The sequence below is a fragment of the Tinamus guttatus genome, unplaced genomic scaffold (assembly GCF_059628265.1).
Source record: "Tinamus guttatus ecotype Peru unplaced genomic scaffold, ASM5962826v1 Tinamus_guttatus_pri_ptg000613l, whole genome shotgun sequence".
In the NCBI taxonomy this organism is placed as follows: Eukaryota; Metazoa; Chordata; class Aves; order Tinamiformes; family Tinamidae; genus Tinamus; species Tinamus guttatus.
Window position 1 is genome coordinate 332,064 of NW_028289147.1, and position 14,082 is coordinate 346,145.

The 14,082-nt window shown below is 67.4% G+C and overlaps 1 protein-coding gene across 1 annotated transcript in view; it reads right to left on the reverse strand.

The window, feature by feature from the left end:
- Positions 1 to 14,082, reverse strand: part of LOC104573996 (filamin-C) — a gene marked incomplete at its 5' end in the record, with an annotated part of 86,747 nt that overhangs the window by 36,185 nt on the left and 36,480 nt on the right. The window contains 7 exons of the mRNA XM_088535086.1: positions 777 to 1,024; positions 1,108 to 1,131; positions 4,918 to 5,107; positions 7,276 to 7,432; positions 8,044 to 8,167; positions 10,375 to 10,542; positions 12,469 to 12,629. Of these exons, the coding sequence (XP_088391212.1) occupies positions 777 to 1,024; positions 1,108 to 1,131; positions 4,918 to 5,107; positions 7,276 to 7,432; positions 8,044 to 8,167; positions 10,375 to 10,542; positions 12,469 to 12,629 (1,072 nt within the window). The remainder of the gene's footprint in view (positions 1 to 776; positions 1,025 to 1,107; positions 1,132 to 4,917; positions 5,108 to 7,275; positions 7,433 to 8,043; positions 8,168 to 10,374; positions 10,543 to 12,468; positions 12,630 to 14,082) is intronic.

The window sequence follows — 14,082 nt, forward strand, 5'->3', positions numbered from 1 at the left end:
TGCCCCATATCCCCATCCCAGCCCCACATCCCCAGCCCCACATCCCCACCACAGCCCCCAGCCCTGCCCCACGGCTCCAGCTCTGCCCCACATCCCCATCCCAGCCCCACATCCCCACCCCCGCCCCACATCCCCCAGCCCTGCCCCACATCCCCATCCCAGCCCCACATCCCCACCACGGCCCCAGCGCTGCCCCACAGCTCCAGCCCTGCCCCATGGCCCCAGCCCTGCCCTGTGGCCCCATCCCAGCCCCACATCCCCAGCCCCACATCCCCATCCCAGCCCCACATCCCCACCACATCCCCAGCCCTGCCCCACATCCCCATCCTAGCCCCGAATCCCAGCCCTACATCCCCATCCCAGCCCCACACCCCTACCCCAGCCCCACATCCCCATCCCACATCCCCAGCCCAGCCCCACATCCCCAGCTGTGCCCCACATCTCCACCGTGTCCCCACCCCATCCCCAGCCCCACATCCCCACCCCCGCCCCACATCCCCATCCCAGCCCCACATCCCCCATCCCAGCCCCACATCCCCATCCCAGACCCACATCCGCATCCCAGCCCCACATCCCAGCCCCACATCCCCACCCCCGCCCCACATCCCCATCCCAGCCCCACATCCCCATCCCACATCCCCATCCCCACATCCCATCCCCACATCCCCATCCCCACATCCCATCCCCACATCCCCATCCCCACATCCCCAGCCCTGCCCCACACCCCAGCCCCACATCCCCACCCCAGCCCCACATCCCGTTCCCGCTGCACCCACCATCACGTGGAAGGGGCTGTTGGGCACGTGCTCGCCGCCGAAGCGGATGGTGATGACGTATTTGCCGGGCTCGGGCGCCGTGTAGTAGATGTCGAAGGTGCCGTCGTGGTTCTCCACCACGTCCACGTCCAGCTCGGCGCCGTCCGGCGTGGACACCTTGCACGTCACCTTGCCCTGCCCGGCCGCCTTGGCGTCCACCGTGATCACCGTCTCCTCGCCGATGTGGATGGTGGGGCCCAGGCAGGCGCCTGTGCGGGGGCGGCCGCTCAGCTTGGGGGGCCGCCCCACGGATTCCGCCGCCCCCCACACACGGGGACCCGGCCCCACTTACCCAGCCCGTGGCCCCCGATGGAGACTGCGGAGAGAGACGGGGGGAGAGCGGTGAGACGGGGCGGGCGGCGGGGGGGTTATGGGGTGCGGTGGGGAGCAGTGGGGTGGCAGGGCAGGGTGCAATGGGGTGACACAGGGATGCTATGGGGCACTGCAGGGATGCTGTGGGGCAGTGCAGGGATGCTGGGGGGTGACACAGGGATGCTATGGGGCAGTGCAGGGATGCAATGGGGTGGCACGGGGGTGCAATGGGGTGGCACGGGGGTGCTATGGGGCACTGCTGGGGTGCCGTGGGGCAGTGCAGGGGTGCAATGGGGTGGCACGGGGGTGCTATGGGGCACTGCAGGGATGCCGTGGGGCAGCGCAGGGATGCTGGGGGGTGGCACGGTGGTGCTATGGGGCACTGCAGGGATGCCGTGGGGCACTGCAGGGATGCAATGGGGTGGCACAGGGGTGCAATGGGGCACTGCAGGGTGCAATGGGGTGGCACGGGGGTGCTATGGGGCACTGCTGGGGTGCCGTGGGGCAGCGCAGGGATGCAATGGGGTAACACAGGGGTGCTGTGGGGCACTGCAGGGATGCTATGGGGCAGTGCAGGGATGCAATGGGGTGGCACGGGGGTGCTATGGGGCACTGCTGGGGTGCTATGGGGTGGCAGGGCAGGGGTGCAATGGGGTGGCATGGGGGTGCTATGGGGCACTGCAGGGGTGCTATGGGGCACTGCAGGGTGCAATGGGGTGGCACGGGGGTGCTATGGGGCAGTGCAGGGATGCTATGGGGCACTGCAGGGTGCAATGGGGGTGGCACGGGGGTGCTATGGGGCACTGCTGGGGTGCTGTGGGGCAGTGCAGGGTTGCAATGGGGTGACACAGGGATGCTATGGGGCAGTGCAGGGTTGCAATGGGGTGGCACGGGGGTGCTATGGGGCACTGCTGGGGTGCTGTGGGGCAGTGCAGGGATGCTGGGGGGTGACACAGGGGTGCTATGGGGCACTGCTGGGGTGCTATGGGGTGGCAGTGCAGGGATGCAATGGGGTGGCACGGGGGTGCTATGGGGCACTGCTGGGGTGCTGTGGGGCAGTGCAGGGGTGCAATGGGGTGGCACAGGGGTGCTATGGGGTGGCACGGGGTTGCTATGGGGCACTGCTGGGGTGCTGTGGGGTGGCAGTGCAGGGATGCAATGGGGTGGCACGGGGGTGCTATGGGGCACTGCTGGGATGCCGTGGGGCAGTGCAGGGGTGCAATGGGGTGGCACGGGGGTGCTATGGGGCACTGCAGGGATGCTGTGGGGCACTGCAGGGATGCTGGGGGGTGACACAGGGATGCTATGGGGCACTGCAGGGATGCAATGGGGCAGTGCAGGGGTGCAATGGGGCGGCACGGGGGTGCTATGGGGCACTGCAGGGATGCAATGGGGTGGCACGGGGGTGCAAAGGGGCACTGCTGGGGTGCTGTGGGGCAGTGCAGGGATGCTGGGGGGTGGCACGGGGTTGCTATGGGGCACTGCAGGGGTGCTGTGGGGCAGTGCAGGGGTGCAATGGGATGGCACGGGGGTGCTATGGGGCACTGCAGGGATGCAATGGGGCACTGCAGGGATGCAATGGGGTGGCATGGGGGTGCTATGGGGCACTGCAGGGATGCAATGGGATGGCAGTGCAGGGATGCAATGGGGTGACACAGGGGTGCTATGGGGCAGTGCAGGGATGCTATGGGGCAGTGCAGGGGTGCAATGGGGTGGCACAGGGATGCAATGGGGCACTGCTGGGGTGCCGTGGGGCAGCACAGGGATGCTGGGGGGGTGACACAGGGATGCTATGGGGCACTGTAGGGATGCTGGGGGGTAGCAATGCAGGGATGCTGGGGGGTGACACAGGGGATGCTATGGGGCACTGCAGAGATGCTACGGGGTGGCACAGGGATGCTATGGGGCAGTGCGGGGATGTCATGGGGCAGTGCAAGGATGCTGGGGGGTGGCACGGGGGCGCTATGGGGCACTGCAGGGGTGCCGTGGGGCAGCGCAGGGATGGTGCGGGGTGGAACAGGGATGCTATGGGGCAGCGCAGGGATACTGGGGGGTGACACAGGGATGCTATGGGGCAGTGCAGGGATGCTGGGGGGCAGTGCAGGGATGCTGGGGGGTGACACAGGGATGCTATGGGGCACTGCAGGGATGCTGCGGGGTGACACAGGGATGCTATGGGGCAGTGCAGGGATGCTGGGGGGCAGCGCAGGGATGCTGGGGGGTGGCACAGGGGCGCTATGGGGCACTGCAGGGGTGCCGTGGGGCAGCGCAGGGATGCAATGGGGTGACACAGGGATACCATGGGGCAGTGCAGGGCTGCAATAGTGTGGTATACGGATGCCATGGGGTGCCACAGGGAGGCTGTGGGGCAGCAGGGGATGCCGTGGGGCAGCGGGGCAGCCATGGGGCAGCAGGAGATGCTGTGGGGAAGCAGGGGAGGCCATGGGGCATAAGGGGCGGCCACGGGGACAATGTGGGGCAGCAGGGGATGCTGTGGGGCAGCAGGGGACACCATGGGGACGCTGTGGGGCAGCAGGGGATTCTGTGGGGCAGGAGGGGATGCCATGGGGAAGATGTGGGGCAGTGGGGCAGCTGTGGGACAGCGGGGGATGCCATGGGGCAGCAGGGGATTCTGTGGGGCAGCAGGCAACGCCGTGGGGCAGTGAGGCGGCCGTGGGGCAGCAGGGGACGCCATGAGGCAGCAGGGGACGCCATGGGAACGCTGTGGGGCAGCGGGTGGCTGTGGGGCAGCAGGGGTGGCCATGGGGCGGCTGTGGGGCAGGGGACGCCGTGGGGCAGCCGTGGGGCAGCAGGGGATGCTGTGGGACAGCAGGGAATGCCGTGGGGCAGCAGGGGAGGCCATGGGGACAACGTGGGGCAGCAGGGGACGGCATGGGGCAGGGGACGCCGTGGGGCAGCAGGGGACACCGTGGGGCAGCCATGGGGCAGGGGACGCCGTGGGGCAATGGGTGACGCCGTGGGGCAGCAGGGGATGCTGTGGGGCAGCCATGGGGCAGCGGGTGACGCCGTGGGGCAGGAGGGGATGCCGTGGGGACAATGTGGGGCAGCAGGGGACGCTGTGGGGCAGCCGTGGGGCAGGGGAGGCCGTGGGGCAGCAGGGGATGCTGTGGGGCAGCAGGGGACACCGTGGGGACAATGTGGGGCAGCAGGGGATGCTGTGGGGCAGCCATGGGGCAGGGGAGGCCATGGGGCAGCCATGGGGCAGGGGACGCCGTGGGGCAGCAGGGGATGCTGTGGGGCAGCCATGGGGCAGGGGACGCCGTGGGGACAATGTGGGGCAGCAGGGGACGCCGTGGGGCAGGGGACGCTGTGGGGCAGCCGTGGGGCAGCAGGGGACACCGTGGGGACAATGTGGGGCAGCGGGTGACGCCGTGGGGCAGCCATGGGGCAGGGGACGCCGTGGGGCAGTGGGTGACGCCGTGGGGCAGCAGGGGATGCTGTGGGGCAGCCATGGGGCAGGGGACGCCGTGGGGCAGTGGGTGACGCCGTGGGGCAGCAGGGGATGCTGTGGGGCAGCCATGGGGCAGGGGACGCCGTGGGGACAATGTGGGGCAGCAGGGGACGCCGTGGGGCAGGAGGGGATGCCGTGGGGCAGCCGTGGGGCAGCAGGGGACGCCGTGGGGCAGCAGGGGACACTGTGGGGTGGCCATGGGGCAGCGGGTGACGCCATGGGGCGGCCGTGGGGCAGCAGGGTGTCCATGGGGCAGGTGACGCCGCGGGGCGGCCGTGGGGCAGCAGGTGACGCCATGGGGCGCTTCGCAGGACCCACCTGTGACCAGGCACTTGCTGGCGTCGCCGGCGGGCACGGCCAGCGCGCGGAAGGGCGAGCGCGGGATCTCGTCGCCGCCGTACTTGACCGTGATCGTGTAGCGCCCGGGCACGTCGGGCACGTAGGACACCGTGTAGGTGCCGTCCCCGTTGTCCCGGATCGCCGCCTTCTTGGGCTGCCCCTCGGGGTCCTGCGCGGGGCTGGGTCAGCACCGGGAACCGCGGGGGGCGGCGGGGACCCCCCCGTGCGGGCGTTGCAGCGTGCAACGGGTGCAGGGACAGCCCCATGTTGGCATTGCAGTGTGCAATGGGGTGCAGGGACCCCCCAAGCATTGCAGCGTGCAATGGGTGCATGGACACCCCTGGGCATTGCAGCGTGCAATGGGGTGCAGGGACAACCCCCCATGCGGGGGTTGCAGCGTGCAATGGGGTGCAGGGACCCACCCCATGTCAGCATTGCAGCATGCAATGGGGTGCAGGGACCCCCCCGAGCATTGCAGTGTGCAATGGGGTGCATGGACACCCCCTGGGCATTGCAGTGTGCAATGGGTGCAGGGACAGCCCCATGTTGGCGTTGCAGCATGCAATGGGTGCATGGACACCCCTGGGCATTGCAGCATGCAATGGGGTGCAGGGACAGCCCCATGTCAGCATTGCAGCATGCACAGGGGTGCAGCATGGGTGCAGGGACACCCCCGTGCTGGCATTGCAGCGTGCACGAGGGTGCAGGGACACCACTGGGAACTGCAGCATGCAACGGGGTGCATGGACACTCCCGGGCATTGCAGCATGCACAGGGGTGCAGGGACAGCCCCATGTCAGCATTGCAGCATGCAATGGGGTGCAGGGACACCCCAGGCATTGCAGCGTGCAATGGGGTGCAGGGACCCACCCCATGTCAGCATTGCAGCGTGCAATGGGGTGCAGGATGGGTGCAGGGACAGCCCCATGTCGGCATTGCAGTGTGCAATGGGGTGCAGGGACGCCCCAGGCATTGCAGCATGCAATGGGGTGCAGGATGGGTGCAGGGACAGCCCCATGTCGGCATTGCAGCGTGCAATGGGGTGCATGGACAGCCCTGGGCATTGCAGCGTGCAATGGGGTGCAGGGACACCCCCAGGGCATTGCAGCATGCAGTGGGGTGCAGGGACACCCCCCATGTCAGCATTGCAGCGTGCAATGGGGTGCAGGATGGGTGCAGGGACACCCCTGGGCATTGCAGTGTGCAATGGGGTGCAGGATGGTTGCAGGGACACCCCTGGGCATTGCAGTGTGCAACGGGGTGCAGGGACAGCCCCATGTTGGCATTGCAGCATGCAATGGGGGGCAGGGACGCCCCTGGGTGTTGCAGCATGCACAGGGGTGCAGGGAAACCCCCATGTTGGCATTGCAGTGTGCAATGGGGTGCAGGGACGCCCCAGGCATTGCAGCATGCAGTGGGGTGCAGGGACACCCCCCATGTCAGCATTGCAGCGTGCAATGGGGTGCAGGATGGGTGCAGGGACGCCCCCAGGCATTGCAGCGTGCAACGGGGTGCATGGACACCCCCAGGACATTGCAGCATGCACAGGGGTGCAGCACGGTGCAGGATGGATGCACTGCATCCCCAGGGCACTGCACCATGCACAGCTGCAATACTGGCTGCAATGCACCCCTGAGCACAGTGCAGGATGGCTGCAATGCACCCCCAGGTCATTGCACCGTGCCCAGGGGCTCTGCACACTGCAGCAGGGCTGCAATGCACCCCAGGTCATTGCAGCACGCAGAGGGGCTCCACACGCCGCAGCACGGCCTCAATGCACCCCCAGGTCATTGCACCATGCACAGCTGCAATACTGGCTGCAATGCACCCCCAGGTCATTCCACCATGCACATCTACAATATTGCCTGCAATGCGCCCCCCCGGTCATTGCACCATGCACAGCTGCAATACTGGCTGCACTGCACGCCCAGGTCATTGCACCATGCACAGCTGCAATACTGGCTGCAATGCACCCCGCAGCAGCTCAGCACACTGCAGCACGCCCACAATGCACCCCCGGGTCATTGCACCATGCACAGCTGCAATATTGGCTGCAATGCACCCCAGGTCATTGCAGCACGCAGAGGGGCTCGGTGTGCTGCAGGATGGCTGCAATGCACCCCCAGGTCATTGCACAATGCACATCTACAATATTGGCTGCACTGCACCTCCAGGTCATTGCACCATGCACAGCTGCAATATTGGCTGCAATGCACCCCCAGGTCATTGCAGCACACAGAGGGGCTCAGCACGCTGCAGGATGGCTGCAATGCACCCCCAGGTCATTGCACCATGCACAGCTGCGATACCGGCCGCGCTGCAGCCCGCGGCGCTCACCAGGATCTGCACGGTGAGCAGCCCCTCGCCCGCGTCGCGCGCGTCGATGGTGAACTCCACGGGCAGGCTGGCGGGGATGCCGCTGGCGCTCAGCCCCGGCCCGCTCGCGCGCACCTTGCTGGCGTCGTGCGCCGGCAGCGCCTTGATCTTGAAGGGGCTGCGGGACACGGGGACGTGGGGACACGGGGACAGCGGGGTCAGTGGGGTCAGTGGGGCCGGGACCCCCCGTCACCCCCCCGGGTCCCCCCTGTGACCCCCGGGACCCCCCCGTCATCCCCAGGTCCCCCCTGTCACCCCCCAGGTCCCCCTTGTCACCCCCCGGGTCCCCCCTGTGACCCCCAGGTCCCCCCTGTCACCCCCGGGTCCCCCCTGTCACCCCCCAGGTCCCCCCTGTCACTCCCAGGTCCCCCCCGTCACCCCCGGGTCCCCCCGTCACCCCCAGGTCCCTCCTGTCACCCCCGGGACCCCCCTGTCACCCCCTCATTCCCCCTGTGACCCCTGCGTCCCCCCCCGTCACCCCCGGGTCCCCCCCGTCACCCCCAGGTCCCCCCTGTCACCCCCAGGTCCCCCTGTCACCCCCACGTCCCCCCCGTCACCCCCAGGTCCCCCCCGTCACCCCCAGGACCCCCTGTCACCCCCAGGACCCCCCTGTCACCCCCGGGTCCCCCCTGTGACCCCCGGGTCCCCCCTGTCACCCCCCGGGTCCCCCCTGTCACCCCCAGGACCCCCCCCGTCACCCCCGGGTCCCCTCCCCGTCCCCGTCGTCACCTGCGCGGCACCTCCTGGTCCGCGTATTTCACGGTCACCGTGTAGGGCCCGTCGGTGGCCGGGGTGTAGTTGACCTTGTGGGTGCCGTCCCCGTTGTCACGGACCTCCACGGGCTCCGCAAGGCCTGCGGGGGACGCGATCAGTGGGGCAGGGCGGCCTATGGGGCTGGGTACGCCGTGGGGCAGGGCTCCCCGTGGGGCAGGGCAGCCTATGGGGCCAGGCTCCCCATGGGGAGGGCAGCCTATGGGGCAGGGCGGCCCATGGGGCTGGGTGCCCCGTGGGGCTGGGTACCCTGGGGCAAGGGGCACCATGGGGCTGGGCATCCCATGGGCTGGAGCATCCCATGGGGATCAGCATTCCATGGGGCAGAGCACCCCCTGGGGCAGAGCATCCCATGGGGCAGAGCATCCCAGAGCAGAGCACCCCATGGAGCAGGGCACCCTGTGGGGCAGAGCATCCTGTGGGGCAGAGTACCCCAGGGCAGAACATCCCATAGGGCAGAGCACCCAATGGGGAAGGGCAGTCCGTGGGGCAGGGCAGCCCGTGGGGAAGGGGAGCCTGTGGGGCTGGGTACCCTGGGGCAAGGGGCACCATGGGGCAGGGCATCCCATGGGCTGGAGCATCCCATGGGGCAGAGCATCCCGTGGGGCAGAGCACCCCATGGAGCAGGGCACCCTGTGGGGCAGAGCATCCTATGGGGCAGAGCACCCCAGGGCAGAACATCCCATAGGGCAGAGCACCCAATGGAGAAGGGCACCCCATGGGGCAGGGCAGCCCGTGGGGCTGGGTACCCTGGGGCAAGGGGCACCATGGGGCAGGGCATCCCATGGGGCAATGTACCCCAGTGTAGAGCACCCCATGGGGCAGAGCACCCTGTGGGGCAGAGCACCCCATGCAGCAGGGCATCCCATGGGGCAGAGCATCCCAGAGCAGAGCACCCCATGGAGCAGGGCACCCTGTGGGGCAGAGTATCCCATGGGGCAGAGCATCCTATGGGGCAGAGCATCCCATGGGGCAGAGCATCCTATGGGGCAGAGCACCCCATGGAGCAGGGCACCCTGTGGGGCAGAGCATCCCGTGGGGCAGAGCACCCCAGGGCAGAACATCCCATAGGGCAGAGCACCCAGTGGGGAAGGGCAGTCCGTGGGGCTGGGTACCCCACGGGGCAGGGCAGCCTGTGGGGCTGGGTACCCTGGGGCAAGGAGCACCATGGGGCAGGGCATCCCATGGGCTGGAGCATCCCATGGGGCAGAACACCCCATGGGGCAGTGTACCCCAGAGTAGAGCACCCCATGGGGCAGAACATCCCATGGGGCAGAGTACCCCAGGGCAGAGCACCCAGTGGAGAAGGGCGCCCTGTGGGTCGGAGCATCCTGTGGGGTAGAGCCCCCCATGGGTCAGAGCATCCCATGGGTCAGAGCATCCCATGGGACAGAGCACTCAATGGGTCAGACTCCCCATGGGGCAGACCCCCCATAGGTCAGAGCACCCCATGGGTCAGACCTCAACGTGAGTCAGACCCACCATGGGTCAGAGCATCCTGTGGGGCAGAGCACCCAATGGGGCAGAGCACTCGATGGGTCAGACCCCCCCCGTGGGTCACAGCCCCCCCATGGGTCAGACTCCCCATAGGTCAGACCCCCTGTGGGTCAGAGCCCTCCGTGGGTCAGATCCCCCATGGGTCAGACCCCCGCCATGGGTCAGACCCCCATAGGTCAGAGTCCCCCATAGGTCAGACCCCCGTGGGTCAGAGCACTCATTGGGTCAGAGCCCCCTGTGGGTCACAGCCCTCATAGATCAGACCTGCCGTGGGTCAGATCCCCATAGATCAGACCCCCATGGGTCAGACCCCCCATAGATCAGATCCTCATAGGTCAGACCCCCATAGATCAGACCCCCCGTGGGTCACACCCCCATAGATCAGCCCCCCATAGATCAGACCCCCATGGGTCAGACCCCCATGGGTCAGACCCCCCGTGGGTCACAGCCCCATAGATCAGACCCCCATAGGTCACACCCCCCATAGGTCAGCCCCCCATAGGTCAGACCCCCATAGATCAGACCCCCCGTGGGTCACAGCCCCATAGATCAGCCCCCCATAGATCAGCCCCCCATAGGTCAGACCCCCACAGATCAGACCCCCCGTGGGTCACAGCCCCATAGATCAGCCCCCCATAGATCAGCCCCCCATAGGTCAGACCCCCATAGATCAGACCCCCCGTGGGTCACAGCCCCATAGATCAGCCCCCCATAGGTCAGACCCCCACAGATCAGACCCCCCGTGGGTCACAGCCCCATAGATCAGCCCCCCGCGCCCCCCGCCCCACGTACCCGTGGGTCCCAGCACGGCCACCTCGAGCGGCGCCAGCCCCGCGGCGCTGCAGTCCACGGTGAAGCTGTGGGGCAGCCGCGCGCGCACCGTGGGGCCCAGCCCCGGCCCCGAGCACTTCACCTTGCCGGGATCCACCACGGCCGCCACCGGCACCCGGAACGGGCTCCCTGCGGTGACGGTGTCAGCGCGGGGACGGGGACAGCGGGGACAGTGTGGGGACATGGGGACAGTGTGGGGACATGGGGACACAGGGACAGGGGGGACAGTGTGGGGACATGGGGACAGCGGGGACATGGGGACAGCGGGGACATGGGGACACAGGGACAGGGGGGACAGTGTGGGGACATGGGGACAGCGGGGACATGGGGACAGTGTGGGGACATGGGGACAGTGTGGGGACATGGGGACACAGGGACAGTGTGGGGACATGGGGACAGCGGGGACATGGGGACAGTGTGGGGACATGGGGACACAGGGACAGGGGGGACAGTGTGGGGACATGGGGACAGTGTGGGGACATGGGGACAGCGGGGACATGGGGACAGTGTGGGGACATGGGGACACAGGGACAGGGGGGACAGTGTGGGGACATGGGGACAGTGTGGGGACATGGGGACAGCAGGGACATGGGGACAGTGTGGGGACATGGGGACACAGGGACAACGGGGACAGTGTGGGGACATGGGGACAGCGGGGACATGGGGACAGTGTGGGGACATGGGGACACAGGGACAGGGGGGACAGTGTGGGGACATGGGGACAGCGGAGACATGGGGACAGTGTGGGGACATGGGGACAGTGTGGGGACAGTGGGGACATGGGGACAGTGCGGGGACATGGGGACACAGGGACAGGGGGGACAGTGTGGGGACATGGGGACAGTGGGGATGGGGGGACAGGGACACCGGGGACAGCGGGGACGGGGGGACAGGGACAGCAGGGACAGTGGGGACAGCGGGGACAGCGGGGACAGGGGGACAGTGGGGACAGTGGGGACATGGGGACACGGGGACACCGTGGACACGGGGACACAGGGACAGCGGGGACAGTGGGGACAGTGGGGACAGCACGGGGACACTGGGGACAGCGGGGACATGGGGACACGGGGATACAGGGACAGTGGGGACGGCGGGGACATGGGGACAGTGTGGGGACATGGGGACAGCGGGGACAGCGGGGACAGTGTGGGGACAGTGTGGGGACATGGGGACAGCGGGGACAGCGCGGGGACGGGGGGACAGGGACAGCGGGGACAGTGGGGACAGCGGGGACAGCGAGGACGGGGGACAGTGGGGACAGTGGGGACACCGTGGACACGGGGACACAGGGACAGCGGGGACAGTGGGGACAGCACGGGGACACTGGGGACAGCGGGGACATGGGGACACGGGGATACAGGGACACTGGGGACGGCGAGGACAGCAGGGACACAGGGACACCGGGGACGCAGGGACACGGGGACACCAGGGACAGCGGGGATAGCGGGGACCTCCTCCACCCCACAGCCACCCTGCCCTCTCCCACGGCCTGCTCCCCAGCCCTGTCCCCGTCCCTGTCCCTGTCCCCATCCCTGTCCCTGTCCCCATCCCTGTCCCCATCCCTGTCCCCATCCTGTGCCCGTCCCTGTCTCCATCCCGTCCCTGTCCCCGTCCCAGTCCCAATCCCTGTCCCCATCCCATCCCGTCCCTGTCCCCATCCTGTCCCTGTCCCCATCCCATCCCATCCCCATCCCCTCTCTGTCCCCATCCCGTCCCCATCCCTGTTCCCATCCCATCCCTGTCCCCATCCCCATCCCATCCCTGTCCCCATCCCCTCCCCGTCCCCATCCTGTCCCTGTCCCCACCCCCATTCCATCCCCATCCCTGTCCCCATCCTGTCCCTGTCCCCATCCCATCCCAGTCCCCATTCCTGTCCCCATCCTGTGCCTGTCCCTGTCTCCATCCCTGTCCCCATCCCCATCCCCATCCCTGTCCCCATCCTGTCCCCGTCCCATCCTGTCCCTGTCCCCGTCCCGTCCCCGTCCCCATCCCGTCCCGGTCCCCGTCCCGTCCCGTCCCGTCCCCGTGCGCGTCCCGTCGCGGTCCCCGTCGCACCGGGGATGGCGTGCCCTCCGAAGGTGATGTTGACGTCGTAGTCCCCGGCGGTGAAGGGGACGTACTCCACGGTGCAGCTCCCGTCCTTGTTGTCCTTGCAGGACATCTTGGCCTCCGAGGGGCCCTCGATGGCCAGGCCCAGCCCGCCGGTGCCAGCGCCCCTGGGGGACACGGGGACACTGAGGGGACAGCGCCGCCGGGGGTCCCCAAGGGCCAGCGGAGCCGGGGGACAAGGATGGGGGACAGGGTGGCACCGGGAGCCGCTGCCACCAATGGATGGGGGGCCACCAAGGTGACACCTGGGTGGCCATGTCCAGAGCAGGGTGTCACATCCGTGGCGGGGGACAGGGGTGTCGTATGTGGCAGGGCCCCATGGGTACAGTGGGGGACAGAGGCACCCAAAGCAGAGGATGGAGATGTCACATCCATGGCAGGTTGTCACATCCATGGTGGGGTGTCACATCCATGGCAGGATGTCACATCAATGCCAGGGTGTCACACCAATGGCAGGGTGTCACACCAATGGCGGGGTGTCACATCCATGGCAGGATGTCACATCAATGCCAGGGTGTCACATCCATGGTGGGGTGTCACACCAATGGCGGGGTGTCACATCCATGGCGGGATGTCACATCCATGGCAGGGTGTCACACCAATGGCAGGGTGTCACATCAATGCCAGGGTGTCACATCAATGGCAGGGTGTCACACCAATGGCAGGGTGTCACATCAATGGCGGGGTGTCACATCCATGGTGGGGTGTCACACCAATGGCAGGGTGTCACATCAATGCCAGGGTGTCACATCAATGGCAGGGTGTCACACCAATGGCAGGGTGTCACATCAATGGCGGGGTGTCACACCAATGGCAGGGTGTCACATCAATGCCAGGGTGTCACATCAATGGCAGGGTGTCACACCAATGGCAGGGTGTCACATCCATGGCGGGATGTCACATCCATGGCAGGGTGTCACACCAATGGCAGGGTGTCACATCCATGGCAGGATGTCACACGCACATCAGGGCTACGGAGGTGCCACACGCGAGGCCACCACATGCACCATGGGGGACAGAGGTGTCCCATGTATAATAGGGGATGGAGATGTCACATTCGTGGCAGGATGTCACATCCATGGCAAGGTGCCACATCCATGGCAGGATGTCACATCCATGGCAGGGTATCACATCCGTGGCAGGGTGTCACATCCATGGCAGGGTATCACATCCGTGGCAGGGTGTCACATCCATGGCAGGGTGTCACATGCATGGCAGGATGTCATATCCATGGCAAGGTGCCACATCAATAGCAGGGTGTCACATCCATGGCGGGGGACAGGGGTGTCATATATGGCAGGGCCCCATGGGTACAGTGGGGGACAGAGGCACCCAAAGCAGAGGATGGAGATGTCACATCCATGGCAGGGTGTCACATCCATGGCGGGGTGTCACATCCATGGTGGGGTGTCACATGCATGGCAGGATGTCACATCAATGCCAGGGTGTCACACCAATGGCAGGGTGTCACACCAATGGCAGGGTGTCACATCCATGGCGGGATGTCACATCCATGGCAGGGTGTCACATCCATGGCGGGATGTCACATCAATGGCAGGA